This window comes from Kryptolebias marmoratus, linkage group LG20, assembly GCF_001649575.2.
Source record: "Kryptolebias marmoratus isolate JLee-2015 linkage group LG20, ASM164957v2, whole genome shotgun sequence".
NCBI classification, from domain to species: Eukaryota; Metazoa; Chordata; class Actinopteri; order Cyprinodontiformes; family Rivulidae; genus Kryptolebias; species Kryptolebias marmoratus.
In genome coordinates this window covers 22,809,814-22,829,119 of record NC_051449.1, presented here as the reverse complement: position 1 = coordinate 22,829,119, position 19,306 = coordinate 22,809,814, and the positions used below count along the sequence as shown (strand labels likewise).

General features: G+C 40.6%; 2 protein-coding genes across 6 annotated transcripts in view; one reads left to right on the top strand and one right to left on the bottom strand.

The window, feature by feature from the left end:
* Positions 1-2,656: 2,656 nt before the first annotated feature.
* On the bottom strand, positions 2,657-10,303 carry LOC112451073. Its single transcript, XM_025009242.2, has 2 exons — positions 10,278-10,303; positions 2,657-5,164 (listed from the first exon to the last, which is right to left on the bottom strand). Exons 1-2 carry the CDS (start codon positions 10,301-10,303, stop codon positions 2,878-2,880), a joined length of 2,313 nt encoding a protein of 770 aa, XP_024865010.1. The 3' UTR covers positions 2,657-2,877.
* Positions 7,452-19,306, top strand: part of pif1 (PIF1 5'-to-3' DNA helicase homolog (S. cerevisiae)) — a 28,125-nt gene continuing 16,270 nt past the window's right edge. Inside the window, exons 1-10 of one of the 5 annotated variants that reach the window (XM_037981745.1) lie at positions 7,456-7,596; positions 7,709-7,727; positions 10,971-11,013; positions 11,094-11,176; positions 12,293-12,842; positions 13,740-13,863; positions 15,253-15,378; positions 16,352-16,505; positions 18,132-18,246; positions 18,582-18,688. In XM_037981745.1, the coding sequence (XP_037837673.1) occupies positions 11,154-11,176; positions 12,293-12,842; positions 13,740-13,863; positions 15,253-15,378; positions 16,352-16,505; positions 18,132-18,246; positions 18,582-18,688 (1,199 nt within the window). In that variant the 5' untranslated portion in view covers positions 7,456-7,596; positions 7,709-7,727; positions 10,971-11,013; positions 11,094-11,153. Of the gene's footprint in view, positions 7,728-10,970; positions 11,014-11,093; positions 11,177-11,971; positions 12,118-12,292; positions 12,843-13,739; positions 13,864-15,252; positions 15,379-16,351; positions 16,506-18,131; positions 18,247-18,581; positions 18,689-19,306 lie in introns of those variants that run through there. The other 4 variants (XM_037981743.1, XM_037981747.1, XM_037981746.1 and 1 more) reach the window with 4 other exon arrangements.

The window sequence follows — 19,306 nt, the reverse complement described above, 5'->3', positions numbered from 1 at the left end:
TAAGGTATCATTAGTTTTATTATACACAAAATACTCCAGATTCATAAAATTAAATAAAGTGGTGTGTGCATATGTATCCACCCCTTTTACTTGAAGGCCCTACCATAACCTTCTGAAACCACTTAATTAGTTAAATAAAATACACCTGTGAGCAATCTAAGTGTTGACTGATCTCAATATATAAACACCTGTTCTTATTGTTCTTATAGTCCAGAATAAACACCAGTCCAGCACCTCTAAATGGCAAAGGTGGTGTCTCACCAGGCTGTGATCATTGGAGATGTTGGTGATTCAAAATTCTGAGTAAATTGTCTCACTGAATTTTTTGTGTTTCTGACCAAGTGACCAGCAAGTCCTGTAGCTGTGTTTTGAAGAAGTAGTTCTTGAAAATCACAACTTGTTTTCATGTGGGCAGCTTGTAAAACAATTTTTTCTATTCCTGCCACATCCTAACCACCTCAGCTCTCACTTGTACCTGGAAATTTGCTTGGATGTCTTCTATCAAAGGAGAGCTCCCATACCAATGTCAAAGTACAGCTCTAGTGCTCTTAAGACATGTTGGAGATGTTCATAACAAAATTCAGGTTAATGGCAACAGTAACTGCAAATATAAATATGGGAAGTAAAGACAGCAGCAGAGTGAGGAGATGTGGTCCATTTGTCCTCCAACAGTCTAAATCTATAGCAGCAGAACTAAGGGATAACTCAAGAAACCCAAGCCAACCCTAACTATAGGTTTTATCAAAAAGGAAAGTCGTAAGCCTAGTCTTAAAGGTAGACGTAGTCTGAGAGCGGAGTTCTCTGTTAGGAAAATATGGAACAATAAGATATTTAATATAATATGCAGCTTAGTTGTTGAGAGCTTTGCATGTTTGCATGAAATAAAATGTTAAATTCCATCCTCAGTTTTACAATTGAGAATGGAGAGAAGCTAAAACTGGAGAAATATGATCTCTCCTTTAAACTCCCATCAGAACTCTGGCAGTAGCATTTGGATCAACTAAGACTTTTTAAAGAAATTTTTGACATTTTGATAATAAAGAATGACATTAGTTATATCTAGAAGTGATAAACACATGGACCAGTTTTACACTTTCTTGACAAGGTTGGGTAACTCATGATTTCCAGAAAATCACATTTAAAAACATTATAGGACATTATATTATATCAAACATTATATCAAGTACAGCCATTTCAATCTGTAGAGACTCACACAAAGAGAGAAACAGCAGTTAGACAATTTTATTGGACCGAGGATTTGGCGCTCGGACACCGGCGGAAGACGTGCGTGCTGAGAATCGCAGCGAGCTTGAATGATCGGCTCGAACGAAGCTCAGGTAGGTCTTCCCCCCAAAAGAGGGTGCCGGGCCGAGGCCAAGCCGTGACCTGCAGGTTTGTTTGGACCTTGTTAGGTGCACGGCAGCCAGCCTGCAAGCTCATGACGAACTTTGTTAGGCAAGGCAAAGAGGCAGAGATCAGGATGCTGATCGAACCTTGTTAGGCGTACGGCAGCCGGCCTGGAAGCTCATGTCGAACTTTGTTAGGCAAGGCAAAGAGTTGGGGCCAGTGAGGTGATCGGACCTTGTTAGGTGCGACGGCGGCCGGCCTGCAAGTTCATATCGAACTTTGTTAGGCGAGGCAAAGAGGCCGAGATTTGGGGGCTGATCGAACCTTGTTAGGCGCACAGCGGACGGCCTGCAAGCTCATATTGAACTTTGTTAGGCGGTGGTGATAGCTGCAGTCTGCATGATGACTGACCTCGTTAGGTACAACGGCGGCCGGACCTGCAGGCTCATATCGAACTTTGTTAGGTGAGGCTTGATGAGCCGGGCTGTTCGTACTTTGTAGGTGCCACGGCGAGGTGCTTACGGATGGATCGGAGAGATGCAGGGCAGCGGCGTCGAATGTGGACTTGTGCGGTTCGGAGCCTGAATGGACGTTGTGAGACCAGACACGGGATGATTCGGGCGAGGACGAGCGGCGAACACAGGTGTGGCATGCGGATTGAGCCGGCCTAGTTTGGCTCAGATGACCCCCTAGATGCAGAATAGGTGTTATATATATATATGACAGAGTACTCCACCACCAGAGATTTGTAAAAATGCTTACGTGAAGACAGGGAGCGTTGGGCGTCCAACACTGCGGAGAGATCTGGTCTGATGTAGGAGGAGAAGGCCGAGGATGACCAACGGCCGAGTTGAGAGAGAGTCGTAGAGGGGATACCTTGTGAGGCTGCTGATGTTGCCGCCCCTATTCTAAATGAATGGCCGGAAAAGTGGCTAGGAGGGAGACCGCATAAGGCTACGATTTGTCTTAAATGGCGGACAAACCAGGTGGCTGACATGGGGAGGCCTTCGGGTGTTAGAAACAGCGGTTTAGAGGAAGGACAGAACTTATGGCGACGGCATGCAAATTTGAATATGGATAGGAAGGGACAAAACGGGCCGCCTATGCGAGCGACGGAGATGGTGCAGGGGCCTTTACCTTTAGAATGTTTATTGGAGATGTCGTAGTGGTCGGGATAGAATTTGAGGTCGTCGGTGGATAGGTCTCGAGAAGAATTAAATGTAGTGGTGGGGGACGTGAACTCGCTTAATCTTAGTAAACCATAAAAGGCCAGGAGAAAAGCGCTTGAAAGAAGCGCTTTTCCCGCCAAAAGACTGCGAATATAGGGAGGTTTAAAATGGCGATAATCGAAACAGAACGAGATGAAAGCGAGGACTGAGGGTATGCGAACGGGGCGCAGAGGTATATTATGAGCAGAGCAGAATTTGGCAAAAGTGCGCCAGGCAAAGTTGTAAGAAGCGAGAGTGGAGGGGGCGAGGCCTGCTTTAATGTAGAAACAGGCCGACTGGAGCAGAGGGAGACAAGAGCTATTTAATTCAGGATCAGGTCCTGAAATGAGGGGATCGGCGAGGGGAGTGGGTCGGCGTCTGGACTCAGCTGACGGAAGACCTGCAATTTAGAGCGTGACAGAGCATCGGCGATGGCGTTAGAATGACCGGGAACATGTCGAGCTGAGATAATGAAGTTATCAGTTACGGCTTGCCATGTGATTCGACGGATGAATGGCATGATCGGGTTAGAGGACGAGCGGCCTTTGTTGATTGCATGAATTACGGCGGCGTTGTCGCAGAGAGCTGAGATTCGCTTTCTTTTCCAGAAGTGGCCCCAGAGGCAGCAGGCGACGGTGATGGGGATTATTTCGTAAAAAGCTATGGATTCTGACTGAGATAACGACGATGGCCAAGTACTCGCGAACCATTTGCCTTGGAAAAACCCGCCGAAACCGGATGACGGAGCTGCGTCGGTGTAGAACTGGAGCGAATCGGCTGAGAGAATGACGTCTTCATAGAAAAAAGAGAGGCCGTTCCAGTCGGAAAGCAGTTTTGACCAGAACGCCAGGTCTGAGCGGCAGCCGTCGTCTAAGGTGACTTGATCTATTAGAGAGGGAACAGAGTTAGCCAGATCTAGCAAGCGCGAAATGAAGGAGCGACCCTGGGGGATGATGCGCATGGCAAAGTTAAGGTGGCCTAATAATGACAGGAGTTGACGTTTGGAGACGATTGGCTTGGACTCGAACGAGCGCGAAACTTCGCGGATCCGGGACAGTTTTTCTGCTGGTAAAGAGGCAACCATGGAAACCGAATCGAGGGTAATGCCGAGGAAGTCTAGTGAGGTAGCGGGGCCGAGCGTTTTTTCCTCGGACAGAGGCACTCCCACCTGATGGAAAAGTTGCCGGAGTTTCGATAGAGACGAACTGGGGAGATGGGACGGGTGGTCAATGAGTAGAAAATCGTCTAGCAAGTGCAGAACGGCGGGGACCCCGGAAACGTTCAGAAGTATCCAGCACAGGGCTTCTGAGAGATTATCGAATAGGCTGGGGCTACTCCTGCAACCGAAAGTAAGTCTCACGGCAAAATAAAATGATCCTTTCCACTTTGCGCCCTGGAGATGCCAGTCGGAGGGATGGACTGGCATCACTTTGAAAGCGTCCGTAATATCGGCTTTGGCGAGCCACGCGCCCTGTCCTGCGATTTTAATGAGAGAGATGGCGTGATCAACTGATGTGTAAAATAAAGAAAAGGGGGGCTTGGGAATGAGACTGTTAATGCTAGGGAGGGGGCCGGAGTGAGGGGCGGAGAGATCGAGGATGAGACGTTTTTTACCGGAGTATTTCCGTGTGGCAACTCCGAGGGGTTTGACGCGGAAATGAGAGAAAGGGGGGTAGCGGAGAGGGCCGATCATATATCCCTTTGAAACCTCACGTTGAAGCAAGCTAGATACTATGTCTGGCTCGAGAAGCGCGGATTGGAGATTGGGGCAAACGAGCGTGGGCAAGGGAGGAGCACAGACCCCTATGTGGAACCCTTGGGAAAGGCCGGTTAGTAGGAAGTCGACGTAGGCAGAGTCGGGGTGGGATTGAAGAAGGGAGGCCAGTTCGGAGATTACGATAGGGGTGGAAAGATGACTGGAGATCAGGGTTTGGATCCGCGGCGCCCTTTGCTGGGAGGACACCGGCGAGGGCAGGTGAACTTGGGGTGAGCTCCTTTGCAGAAGCTCTATTTTCCTTCCCCGGCTATCGACGGGTCGGCTGTCGGGGCGGAGAGGAGTCAGCTGGAGGAGGGGAGCTGGGGGAGCGAAAGGGAGTGTGGGACAGAGGGTGCTTTGGTGACCGACTGCGGAACAGGTGTGGCACGCTGGGGCTTGAGCGAGCATGAGAAGCAGCTCGGTGTCAAGGACAGACCAATCGAGACAGATGCCGGATTGGGAAAGGACTGTTGCGGCTTTGGTGGCAAACGCCTTGTGGTATTGGTAAGATAAAGAACGGCCGTACTTGAGATTGAGGTCTGCTATTAGAGATAGGTAAGTGTTGAGTTCGATTCTGCGATCCGGATAAACTGAGCACAGCACGTCACGGTAAACGCTGAAAGCCGCCAGGAATTCACCAATAGAGAGATCTTTAGAAAGACGAGGATCGTTGGATTTAAAAATAGCTGTGAAACCAGCTGATGATGCAACACGCTGGTCGACTTCGGGGGACGGGAGAATGAGGGAGACTAAATTAACGTATTGCCCCTGCAGAATCTTAGAGCGGAGCCGGGGAGAGACGTGCGCGTGCGTGGGCACGTAGGACCCGCCCGAAGCACGCCTAGGGCGGGCACTGGAGAGCGAGAACACGGCTGATGTTATGTTGATGTTATTGACATCAACCCAAAGGTCATTTATTGAGGATGATTATTTTGGGGTTTAATAAATATTGCCTATATGTACTTGCCTACATCTGGTTTATATTTAAATGAATCATGACCTATTATTTTAAAACCTTAACAGTTTGTTTGTTTTAAAAAACAAAACATAAATATGAATCATTACTTATTAACCAGGTTTGAAGCCTAGTCTCCCACATAAAAGCACAATATGTTATCCATTTCATCAACTAAACATGCTGGATTTTGCTCTCCCATTTTATGACCTAATTAGGTGCCTATGTATGGGTGCATGTTTATGCGTGTGTGTGTGGGTGTGTGTGTGTGTGTGTGAGGTTGAATAAGCTAATTTTAAATAAGAAAGAAAAAGACATTATTTGACCTTATACAAGTCTCTGTGTCAGGCTTCCTTGTTACTAGACAGAAACATCATTACCAAGGAACTGTAAAACAGATGAGGAGAAGGGAAGAAGAGAATATTTAACATGTTATTTACTCTGTGTTTTTGTGTTTAATGCATTTTGTAGAGTACAATGCACACAACAATCATATAAGTTTGGCTCAGTTTAGCTCTCATTGCGATGCAGAATTTACACAGATAACACAACATCAGCACCCACTATACTCAGTACGAAAAGTCACATTTGTCCTGTGAGTCAGTTTTATTTAGTTATACCAACATTTTTCCTATAAATCATCATTAAAGAGCTAGTAGGACCATGGGTGATAAGACGCACCTACATTCATCAGTTAGCGGGTGTTAAAGGGCAACATAAAATTGCAAATAATGTCCTCCTGCGCCGTCTCGAATAAAAATATGAGCTTCGCTCACATTCAACTTTAATGAAAATGCACTCTAATGCATCTACTGCTGAACAAAATGAGTCCTGTCAGCTTGATGTCCATTTAAAGAGAACACTGTGAACTTATCACTTAAAGCTTTCAAAGTAACTTATTTAATGCATGCTAACTATAGCTCTTGATTTTTACACACAGCTGGGAAATCTGTGCTGTTGCTGTTTGTTTTCTGTTTATGAGGAACACAAAGAATAAAAACTTTTCCAGTGAAGCATGTGAGGCGATGTGTTCATGTTTAACACACAAGCCAGAGTATGTGTGGTTGGATCAAGGGCCAGTGTTTACTGTAAATGTAACACCGGCACAGGAGGGCACAGTGTCTCTGATGACATTTTAAATGTTAAGTAGTCGTGTTGACAAGTCATCTGTTACAGAATATATAACAATTTTAAAATAGATTTTTATTAAGGAAAGTTTTATTATTTCTACGTGGTTGACGCAAAACATGAAGTAGGATGAGGTGTGTCGTGACTGGAGAACATTCACACAAGAGTGGAGGGAGGGCTGTGCTCCTGGCAAGTACACACTCTGGTTGTTCTGACTGAACTTTCTGATTATATGTGGGTGAACACATGAATAAAAAACAAAACTTTTTTTGCTTGGTGCATGGAAATCTCAAAACTATAGAGTATATATACATATTCTTCTTTTAAACTATTGGTCGTAAATTGTATTGACCCTAAAACTATTGTGTAAATACAATAATTATATTTTATCTGGCAACACTGATCGTTGGGCTCAACTCTGTTTGTTTGCTACCTCGAGTCAGCCCCTGTTATGGCAGACCATTTTAATATTTTTTCAAATTACACTGTTTCAAATCTCAGTTTACAATTTAAAAAATCTGAAGTAGCATTTCTTCTATTTAAAATAACATTCTTACTGGTCAGAGTTTAAATTATTTATATCCTCAATTGCATTTTTACAAGCAGAAATTAAAATTTAAGATATCTACAATTCCAAGTGTACTAGTAAATATAAAATAATAGCATTAAAAACATAAAAGTTTAAATAGCCATTTAAGATGTTTTTGTCATATATTACATTATAATGTTGACTAATAAATGCTAAAACAGTCACTTAAACTTTAGTAAGATTTTTAGATATTTTAAACTTGTTTTAGACTTGTACAACTGGAATTGTAGATTTCTCACATTTTAATTTTTCCCAGTAATAATGTGATTATGGATAACGTTAAGTTCCAGTTTGGTTAGTATGAGTATTATTTTTACTAGGAGGATTGTTATTATTGATATCTAAAATTATAGTTAATAATAGGAGAGTGATTTGATTATATGTTAAAATAGCCTGCCATACTCTGTGCAACTTCCCAGGCAGTGTTGAAGAGCAGGTGTGGAGCTGAGTGCAGACAGGACACCTTGTTGACTCAGGTTTATATGCATGCACATACTCCAAGTACAGACGCAAGATGTGATATGTTTAAGGCTGTTTTAATTATGATTTTCATTCAGTGTTTTGTTGTTGGAGAAAACCCTGAGAGATAGGATTGACAAAGCTTTGGGAGTTTGTAAGAAAATTATATTTTAAATTGATTATACTTTTTATATGTTATTTGTTACATAAATTAAGAGTTTGTATGTAGAAACTTTAACATCCATCATTTGTGGCAAATTCTCCAGCCAACAACATTGTTTCCAGGTGAGTATTTTTATTTACATTGTAAAAGTACGTTACTAACATTTTTAGTTAACCTGTTTTTGATTTCATTGTTTCTTACAATATTCAATTGTGTTTGAACTTTAATTTCAAGTGCAAAAACAAACTGGTAGAATTTTACATTTACTACGCTGACACTGTCTGTACCATAAGAGCATCAAAAAATGCTGAATTTGTTTGTTAAAAAAATAGATTTAAATCATTATTGTGTATTATTTGGCAACACAGTTGTTCTTTTTAAATATGACTGATGTGGTAAAGCTGTCTCTGATAATAGGTGAGTTTTATTTTTGAGCAATATTTGTGTTTGTGAGGCTTTAGACTGAATAGGAAGTATAAAATGGGATATATATTTATTTATTGTTATCACTATAAATAGCAGGAAATATTCTGATAACTTTTAAAGTACATATCGCCCATTTTTACTTTCCAATAAACATAATAATTCGACACATTCGTTTTAGTTTTCTGTGTACTGTATATGAATGCTGAGTGTTGAAATTTAGTGAAGAAGTTGAAACTGAGTTGTTAGATCTAAAGGAAGGAGAACACTAACTAAAAGCTATAAAAGCCGAACAAAAGAGAACTAATTATTATGGCTATAAGTTGCAAAATGCTACCTAAAAAAGAAAAGTAGCAAAAGTCTAGCTAAAACCTTACGTAGCACAGTGGTAGCTAAAAGCCAACAAAGCAAACTTTTAGCTAATAGGTAAGAGTGTGAAAATGCTATTTTAAAGTATAAAAAGGTTAGCTAAAAGTTAAAATGGCAAAAGGCTATCTAAAAGACTTAAATTGAAAAAGCCTAGCTACAGTATAAACCGAAAGTATCTAAATGTCATCTAAAAGTAGCAAAAAGCTACCTAACAACAGCAAAACATTAGCCTAAAGTAAGTAGCAAGTAAGAAGCAAAAGATCAGCTAAAAGCTAAAAGTAGCAAGGTCTATATAAAAGTTAAAAAGGCTATCTATAAATGGAGGCAGCAAGAGGGTAGCTAAAAGCCAAAAGATGCAAAAAACTAACTAGAAGCTAAAAGTAGCAAAAGGATAGCTAATGCTTTCAAAATGCTATTTTTCTCCTGAGTATAATCCCCTGGAAACTTCAGAGCCAAGACCTAATAACTAAAAAGAATATCACTAATTAATATTTTGCCTGCAGGAAGGTCACAACATCCACAGCACATATTCAATTCAAGATGGGATTAGATCCACTTTCAGTCAAGGATGTCTGTGGCTCAGACGGAAAAGCAGGTTGTCCATTAATCAAAAGGTCAATGGTTTAATTCTTGACTCTACTAATTTGTATTTAACAATGAAGTGTGAATGTAATAGAAAATAAGCTGTATGTATTTCATCAAACAGAGCTTAATAAATTGATGAATCTAGCTGGTTGATAACAAGAAGTGCTAGATAATTACAGTCTTTTAAACAATCTAGACCTTCATCAGCAGTCAGATAACACAAAAACATTATCAGGTTAGGAAAAGAGAGTTCAGTTTGTTATTGCTGGCTGCCATTTCTTATTGGAGTGTATGTCTGTCTCATGAACCACTGGACAAATTTTAATATAACTTTCAGAAGTAATTATTGCAGGTACCTCTACAACTAATTAATTTTTTGAGTCACCCCAATTTAAGATGGCAATCACAGCTAAACAACATTAGTAAATGTAAAATAAATATTGCTATAACTCAGTCAGTTATAGATATTTTGAACTAAAATTTGGTGTCGTAGTAACTGGTTTAAATGCTATTTCTCAGAGCTCCAGTGCAGTAAAATCCACCTGCCCTTAGCAGACTATGATGCCCTAAGGAAGGTAAGCTCCAACTAGTAGCAGTGTTTGGATCACTGGGAACTGAGCCAATTAACTAGCCTCCAACTCTGGGTCCCACAGCCTTTACAAAAGTAACACTGAGGTGCAGAAAAGTTTGCATGATGTAAATCGGTGTGAAGTAACCCAATTTAGCTTTTACAATGTCCTCTATGAGCAAGAATAGGCTACATTTTTGTTATTTGTACCTTTTCCCTAAAACTTCTGTGTTTATGACTGTGCTGAAGAGGCTGAGCATGAAAGACACATCGTTACGCTTTTTTGCAGCTTAAATGTGCATTTCCATTGGAATAAATGCTGCATTTTCCATATTAAGCAAAAAAGTACACTCTTTCATTTCTGAGGTTTTACATATTCAAACAAAATATTAAACATTATGAGGGGGTTTCAGTTCTTAAATGCAGGCAAATAAAACCTTAAATCAAATTATTAACACAACACAATCTATACTGCATCTTTAGTTGTGTTACAAAAACCAAATAAAAATGCAGGCACTGAGTGTTGCAAAGTTACATAGTATTTTTGGTATATACAGCTTTCGTGACACACGTGTCATAGTGTTGAATGGAGATCACCAACATGGAAGACCTTTTTTTGGTAGTAGGATTTACACATTTAGCAAAGAGGTCTCAGGTTTGAATCTCAGTTGTGCAGACCATTTTAAATAGAGCTTGTATGTTCTCTGCATGCATGAAGGGGTCTTACCCAGGTAGACCAGCTTCCAAAAACATGCCTGCTAGGCTAACTAGTGGTTGTGGCTTTGACAGTTGTGTGTCTCTGTGCTGACCCTGTGGTGAGCTGTCCATGAAGTACTCCACTTCTTGACTGTGGGCTACTGAGAGAAGCAGCCAACAGCTCTGAGTGAAGTTAGGTCAGTACAGAAACTAAGTAAGCAAGATTTCTTACATGTTAACTGGACCTGAGCAACATGACTACGCTCTTTTACACCCTGCAAAAATGAGAGGTGCACAGCCAGCTCACTCTTTTATACATGGACCAATACAGTGCTGTTACTAATTCGCTTGGGGTCTTAGAGACATGACAATGAAGGACTGACATCAATGCATTCCATGCATCTTATTGTGACCTTTAAGAACCAGGTGCTTTCAGCCTTGGGTGGGTTTTCCTCTAAATCAGTGGTTCTCAAACTTTTCAAAACAACTACTTCAGGAAAAACTTCATTCACCAAGTACCACCACTACAAAAGACACTAAAACCTACTAGTAGTACAAACTTGTAGTAGGCAGCAATTTTTTAAGCTCATACTTAAACTTTTCAAACAGAGTAAGTTCTATATAAACAAGGAATCTGAGCAATCTTGTATGTGTAACTCAACATACAAACCAGAAGCACTTCTTTATGCTAACCTTAACATGTCAACAAATCTTATTGGCTTAGGGACACATGCCAAGGCCAGGTGATCGTCAGCTGCCTTCCTTGGGTGAGGATTCACACAATAAGACACACAACCGATGAATTTAGAGTTACCAGTGAATGTTACATGCATGTTTTTGTCTGCAGTGGACAGTGGGGAGCACATGCGATCTCCACACAGAAAAGTCACAGCTGGCTGGGTTTTGAATGTGCAACCTTCACAATGTGAGGTAATAGTTTTAACCACTGTCTGCTGTGCTGCCCCAGATTCAAACTAGAAGATGTTGCTATGAAGTGAGCAAGCTAACCTATATGCCCAATTCCAAAAACATTTTCTTAAATTCTTTCATAGTGTATATTTTGCTGCTAAGAATAGTGATACAATAGTCAATAATCAACAGAGAAATTAAAATTTAGGTAACATGTCCCTGCTTATTTCTACCCTCAACATTACTGTCACAATACTAGCCTAAAATATTACTTACGTCTTAGGCATCATATTTCAACAAATACTTAAACAAATAACTTTTTCCCCAAATGTAGCAATTGCACATTATTTTTACCTCGATAATTTAAAATATTACCAAAACACAAAATAAACATGTTGAGTTATTTATTTTTATTGATGGTAAAGTGTAATTCTAAGAAAATCAAACAATTGTAACTGTTATGTGTACTCTGCACAAAAATACTTAGGTTATATTTACGATATGCAGACTTTTTAATGAGGGAAAAGTTGTCTTTAGCGTGAACCTTTTCATATAAATAATTATTTAAATCATTTATTTAAATTTAATTGGTCAGAGACTACAGGCTAAATAAAAAAACAAACGTCACCTTTGCTTTACACACAATATTTCCACCCAATGTATAATTTGCATTCTCTGGTTTGGCGTTTAAAATCATTTCCGGCTAACCATGTGTAGATTTTGACGCACGTGACGTAATCACGTACGGCCCACGGATTGGTCATTGTAACAGCAGGGGGCGTATCACGTAGGTTCTCATTGGTTGCGGTGTTAAATCTCCTAGCTGTGATTGGCCAGAAGAGTCGTTTTGCTATTGGTGGAGGAAATTTTAAAAGTGGACATTTAGTTGTGTCAGGCAGAGCAGCTGCTCCACCGAGAAACAAAGACAAAGTCATCAAATTTTCTATTTGTTACCATTAAAGGTAAGAGCGGGATTAAAAGAGTTTCAATTTACTTAATTTTATCACGTCACGAACTTTAATTGTAACAGAATAAAACGACATCAAGTGAATACAGCTTCGATGAAGTTCCGCTGCAGTGTTTGGGCTTCTCCCAGAAGCTTGGTGTGGTGAATATGTCCGTGTTTCTCCTGAGCAGAGCAAGAGAGATGTTAGCTGCAGAGGACGGAGCCCAGCTGCAGTGCTGTGTGACGGTGGAGCAGCTGAACAGCTCCGGGCAGGCCGCCCGGAGGCAGGTCATCCGGAAAGCCTCCGTGATTCTGGGCCGCAATGAGTTCCAGGAGATCATCCTCCGGGTGCAGGACGGGAAGGTGGCGCACAGTTACCACCTAAAGGAGTTCACACTCTTCACTAAGTTCGCCAGCGACGGCAAGTGCACCGTGAAGCTGCTTCCCAACAACACCCAGGTGCTGATCTCCAACTGTCCGCCCGACCGGCTCCGGCTCTTCCTGAGGACCCTGAGCATCAAACACCAGGCCGGGCGGAGCGGCAAGCCTCTGAGCCACCGGGAGAAGCTCCGAGCCGCTCTGCCCCGCAGCTTCGAGACCATCAGCCCCCTGCAGCAGAAGGACCTCCAGAAGGTGGCCGAGCTGCGGAGCCTCACGGAGCGGACCAACAAGCTGCCTGTGGCGCCGGCGGGCTCGGGCCGGCAGGTCAAACGGGCCAGGAGTGACTGCAACTTCAGCCCTGTGAGTCCCACACACCGCGCCTGTCCGTGTGTGTGTCTGTTATCAAAATATCTCATGAACCACTGAACGAACTTTGATGAAACTTGCAGAAAGTAATCACTGGATGCACATCTACTACTGATTACCTTTTGGAATCAATCCAATTCAACATGGCTGCCACAGCTAATCAAAATGATCCAAAACAAAAATGGCTATAACACAGTCAATTTTCCAGATATTAGGCTACATTCTGAAGTGAGAGTAGCTGAGACTGAGTCCCACAACATATTTTAAACACTCACAGATTGTAATAGATCTTTTAAGTAAAATTTTACCATTAATTATTTGGAGTCAACTCTTTCTGCTGTTAGCAAAATATTTCATTAACCCCTGGTCGGATTTTAATTAAACTTTAAGTAAATAATCACTGCATGTAAGTCTACAACTGACTAACTTTTGAAGTTCTAAAAATTCTAATTTAAAAATCTAATTTAAGATGGCTGCCACAGCTAATCAAAATTACCCAACACAAAAATGGCTATAACCCAGTCAGTTTTACAAATATTGAGCTACAAATTTATGTAGATGAATCATTCAAAACACATATGCTTAGAGTAACATCTAACGATATTGTATGAGATCAAATAACATTATTTTCAAGGTTTGACCAAACTGGCCCACAGCTCCATCATTTCTCCACATAAGACATAGTGTAAGACTCTGGCATGAAAGGTGACGGGAAATATGCATTCCTTCAAGGAGGGATTTTAATTTAATTTTGTCATCAAAGGCCTCTCCTGACCCTGGGGAAGCTCTCATTGCTCCTACATTATTAACGACTTCACTTTCTAATTCCGACTCTTATTTTCTGAAGCTCACAGGAGTTTAAACATTTAAGAGGTTTGTTGATGATTTCAGGTGAAGGCCAACCCCAGCAAGAAACCCATCTTATCTCTGCAAGCACGGAAACTTAACAAAGAACAGGCTGCTGTCCTCAGTGCAGTGCTGAGCGGCAAGAATGTCTTCTTCACTGGAAGTGCAGGTAAAAATCCCTGTCTTACCTGAACACTCCGAAATGTGGGACTATAACACTAAATCATACTTCCCATCTCACTGATAGTGCCAGAAAAACTAGAATGGTTGTGTGTATACATTTGTTAGTACTGTTAGCAAAATATCTCATGAATACCTGAATGGATTTTAATGAAAGCCTCAGAAAGTAATTATAGACTCTACATCTAAAGCTGATTAACTTTTGGAGTCAGCCTAATTCAAGTTGGCGGCGAAAGTTAATCGACTTTGGCCAACTGAAAAATGGCTATGACTCAGTGAACTTTACAGATATTGAGGTAAAATTTGGTGTGGTAGAAGCTGACAGTCTTTTACAACACATACTTCTAGCAATTATGGATCATGAAAGGCATAGCAATACTGCATGAGCCTGCATAGCGTCATGTTCACAGTTTGACCAAAATGGCTACAGCTCAGAGCAGCACCATTTCTCAGCTTCAAAGGATAGTCCAGTCAACTTTGTAGATGTTCTGCCAAATAATTATCAGTAATTCTTATCTTCTCAGCTGTGACGTCAGTCATAGAGCACAGAGTTTGGAAAAAGAGGCAAAAGTCTTCATCCAGTGTAGGCTATTGGCCAGCATAATGTGTGCCAATTTTTATCTGCCCCAAGGAGGTTCTGTTTTCAGAAGTGTTGGTTAGTTTGTTTGTCCCCCTGTCTTCTAGTTGGGTTTTTTTCAGGCTTATAAATCGACTTTCTCAGAAACGACATACCAGTGGGAAAGAATGTTACATTAGCAAATATTAAACTACGACACTTTTGCATGACACAGTTTGTTTAGTTTGTCGCTGGTTTCTCAACGGACCAATGTTTGTGATACTACATGAATGTATGTGTAATTGTGCCGATTGTGCTGAGGATGCAGAACATTTCAGTCCACCGGGAGATGAGTAAATTTTGGACAGACTAGACACACTGATCAGGTAGACTGATTCATTCAGCAGCCTTGGTACCATCTGTATTTTAACAGCTATTTTTGCCCAGCATGCATAAATTCACACAGTAATGCAGACGTTGTTGGTTGAGAAAAGCGCAACTGGCCCTCATTTGGTTAGCCATAAGCCTAGCCTGAACAAAGGCTTTTGCCTCTTTCTCCAAACTCTGTGCTTTATGACCAATGCTAATAATGTACTAAGTACTGATAACTTTCTGACAGATCACTTTAAAGTTCCTGGGCTATCCCTTTAAACTGATTTTAGTTTAAACCTCCGCCCTGGAAGGCAGTGGGCGGTCTTTCAGAAACTCCTTGGACTTTATTTACATTTCAAGTTTTTAAGATTTGGTGGAAATTTCTTACCAAAACCATGTTTGGGGTAGTTGTAGTTTATTTGTAGCTGTTCTGTATATTTTTGCCTCCAGGTACAGGGAAGTCCTTCCTGCTCAAGAGAATTATGGGATCTCTGCCACCTAAAAGCACCTTTGCAACAGCGAGCACAGGAGTGGCTGCGTGTCACATCGGAGGAACAACGTTGCACAACTTTGCCGGTCAGTCATTTGTTGTTTTGCCTCCCAGTAAATCTGATTTCACATAATTGGTGGTTCTGAGTGTTTAAAGGGCCTTCGCCATGTCAGGTGATAGAAATAATTGGCCAATTTTCAGGTCTTGGCAAAAATATATTTTTAAATTAGAGTGTAAAATGAGCAGAAACATTTTTTTTTTAGTAACAAGAGGCACCGATTTGCTGCTCTATGTTAACATGGTTTTTTTTTTTATGACCAAATTGATTTCTGTAGAATTACTAAGAAGAGCGACTCCTCTTACTGCCAACAAAGTCCACAAAAATAATGCTAACATTTAATTTGTTGTAAAAGTCGAAGATGATTGAATACTAATTTTAGTTCTATATCAACCTATTTTATAGAACTATTTATTTCTGTGTGCTTAGTGTTTTAAAGCAGAATTCTGTCCATAAATTAAAATATGCAGTAAGTATGAGAGCATTTTGTACCTCTGAATCTTTGTGTGAATGCCGAGTCATTTATTCAAATTATTTTTAAAAATATAAAAGTTACAAAAAAAAAAGCCACAGCACACGATTACTAACTGAGCCAAACATTTTCAGACAAGAAAAGTTAAAATTGCACAAAATGTGTGAAGTAGTTAGATCGCAGAAAAAAAAAGGGTATGGAAGAAATTGTGAACTGGAAAACAACTGATTTTAGCTTTTAGCTGTAATTTAACTGATTTTAGCCTTTAGCAGCGATTTTTGCTGGTTTAATCTTTTGGCTGTGATTTTTCTGATACTGGTAGAAGCAGGTAAAGAAAATGGATGGATGGATGGATGGATGGTACTGCTACGGTTTGCCTGATTTTTGGCTTCCGTTTTGCTTGCTTTAACTTCAGTAAACAACCTATTTTTCAACCAATTACAGTCAAGTTATCCAGTACTCAGCATTCACAGTGGATTCAATGTTGTTGTGTCACTTCTGCCTCTGTCCTGGTCACGTTTTGCTCCAGGTATCGGCTCCGGCTCGGCCCCTTTGGAGCAGTGTATCGAGCTGGCTCAGCGGCCTGGCGTGCTGCAGCATTGGACCTCCTGTCGACACCTCATCATCGATGAGATCTCCATGGTGGAGGCTCAGTTCTTCGACAAGCTGGAAGCTGTTGCCAGGTGAGGATATGACTCGGACGCGCGTGTGTAGGGAATGTTCTATATGAGTCTTTATTACAAACAATGAGCAGAAACAGGATGGGGACTGTACTTATGCAGCAACTTACTAGTCCATCAGGCCACTCAAAGCGCTTTCCAACGCAATCTGAGCCCATTTACCCATCCACACACATTCATACAGCAATCTACTACATCTCTACAAAGCTAACCTGAATAATAGAGACTAATCGATGTTGAGGGGTTTTATTCATACAGTATATGTCTCGCTGTTGTTATTAATTCTCCTAAAATTCACGTTTGAGAAAATGGTACATTTTAAATCTTTTGCCTGAAAACCTTCCCAACTGAGTGAATTTACAGGATAGATGTGTTAATGTGACCCCACCCACATCTTGGACCCCTCAAATTTCCTAATTGTCTTGTAATTTTACAAAACCCACTCTGCTGCACCTTCAGTATACTGTAAAGTCAAAGTGGCCATAACTAATAATCAGAGATGTTGGATCTAAGTGCAAAATGTTAGTGGATCTCACATTAGGGCTGCAGTGCATGTACTCATTTGTATTTTTTTTAATCTAATTATCATCTGCCATCATAGGTGAGGACAGAGTGATAATGTTTTTGTTAGTGTCTATAACTGTGTTCATTTGTCTGTATGGTTAGCGAAATATCTCATGAATCACTGAACAGATGTTTATGAAACTCAGAAAGTAATCATTGGGTGTACATCTACAATTGAGTTAACCTGATTCAAAATGGCTGCCACGGCAAATTAATCTAATATTAAGCTCAAATTTAGTGTGGTAGTAGCTGAGTCTTCACGACACATAGTCCAAGTGCTAACAAATGGCAAGATCATATAAAATTTCACAATATTGCATTTCGAGGTTTGATTAAACTAGCTATAACTCTGTCATTGCTCAACATAAGAGCTTATCTTTAATACTGACATTAAAGGTAGCTGATGATACGCATTTCTTCAAGGAATGCTTGGCCTTTTAATTAGTTTTGTGTCAGTTTCACGCTGCAGTGTGTGGTACTGAAACAGCATTCTGTACAAATAAGGCTGTAAAACAAACCATCCTTTAGTTTCAGTCCACCCTAATCTTCTGGAAGTTTGATGTTCTACATCTGAGAGGCTCCTGATTCTGAATCTTTTTTTAAATCCCAGCCTCTGTACCTCTTAAAGATTTTGCGTGGACACATCAGATGTATTTAAGTAAATTTGTTTCCTGCAGTCCATATATTGTTGGTGTAAAACAGGACAACAAGCTCCTCACGGTCTCAACTTTTAAAGCTACATTTGACTATTTTTATTTTTATACAGACACTTTGTTATTGATGAGATGATGTGTTAACAGCTTGTGAAAATAATCGCTTTGGTGCCCTTTTTCTTTCCTTTTTGAATTGTCAAGCTTTAACAAACATATTATGTTTATTATGTTGCTTATTATAGCAGTAGGTTTTTAGGCCTGGTGCTCACGTTTTGATTGTCTCATTTTTAAAATCAAAGGGGCATTGCACAATTGAAGGAGTCGGAAAATGTTTTATTTTAACATGCTTAAAGAGCTGACTGTAATCTAATGAATACAAAAGTGACACACACACATGCACACTGCCTTGCAGGTCAGTGAGGAGGTCGATGCAGCCGTTTGGAGGCATTCAATTGATCATATGTGGTGATTTCCTTCAACTACCTCCAGTTTCTAAAGGAAAAGAAAAAGCCAACTTCTGCTTCCAGGTCAGTTCACTGCAACACTACTGTATTCAGGTTTTAAGAGAAACTCAAAAAATCTTTAGTCTGCAGGAGTGCATCACAAAGATCTGATCATTTCTGTAATTAGATATGTAACTAGATGAAAAAAGCTCATTAGAAAAGTTTGTTTTCCTCTGTGTAGTGATGCATATGCTGAGAGGCTGTTCTGTGTACATGTTCGTCGCTGCAGCTCTGCATACTTTATTCATAATGCACACACTGTTCATGAGTCAGCACCTGGCCTGCAGCCTCTTTTCTCGTTTCCTCAAAAGCACTAATGGACTTCCATGGAAACTCCTTTTAACTCTATCACCCTTCAGGCCAGGAGTTGGCGAAAAGTCATCCAGGTCAACATGGAGCTAACGGAGGTGCAGAGGCAAACGGACCAGAACTTCATCTCCCTCCTGCAGGCAGTGAGGGTGGGCAGGTGAAACGAGCTCGGCTCATTTATTTAAGCTATTTCAGTGGGTTCCTAATGCACATGTTTTCAAATATACAGAGGCTTCAGAAAGTATTTATAATGACAAAGTGAAAGCAGAATTTTAAACAATTTTGGGAGTTCATAAAAAGAAAAAAAACAATGTTTCACATTGTATAAGTATTCAGACCCTATAACTGTGTTATAATTGAAGTATGTTTGACAGCAGATCCCTCCTTGAGTCTTTTTGTGTTTGATGCAACAAGCTTTGCACACCTGAATTGAGAGATTTTCTGTTGTTCATCTTTACAAATCACATTATGACATTCACAGAGTTTGTAAGTCAGTAAAGTTTATTTAAATGGAACTTATCGCAGCTGAAACTCCCAAGGTGCTTAACAATAAAAAAAAAAAAAAAACACAAAAGCAACAATGCTGTCTCTCATGACCATGACATTATGGTTTGGGCCTCATGGCTTTCTATAGGTAGGTAGGTACATTTATTTATATAGCACTTTTCAGCACGAGGCGACTCAAAGTGCTTTACAACACAGAACAAAATTACAGACAGGTACAAGATACAATGATAACTAATTGTCTAAATAAGCTAAGCTAAACTAAACAGAT

What these genes read in the sequence shown, in the direction of transcription:
- LOC112451073 (XM_025009242.2), bottom strand. Translation starts at nt 10,303, where the DNA reads ATGTTTTTGGAAGCTGGTCTACCTGG. An exon ending in TTGGAAGCTGGTCTACCTGG is followed by an intron (nt 5,165 to 10,277) that starts GTAAGACCCCTT and finishes CTCGCTCTCCAG; the next exon opens with TGCCCGCCCTAGGCGTGCTT.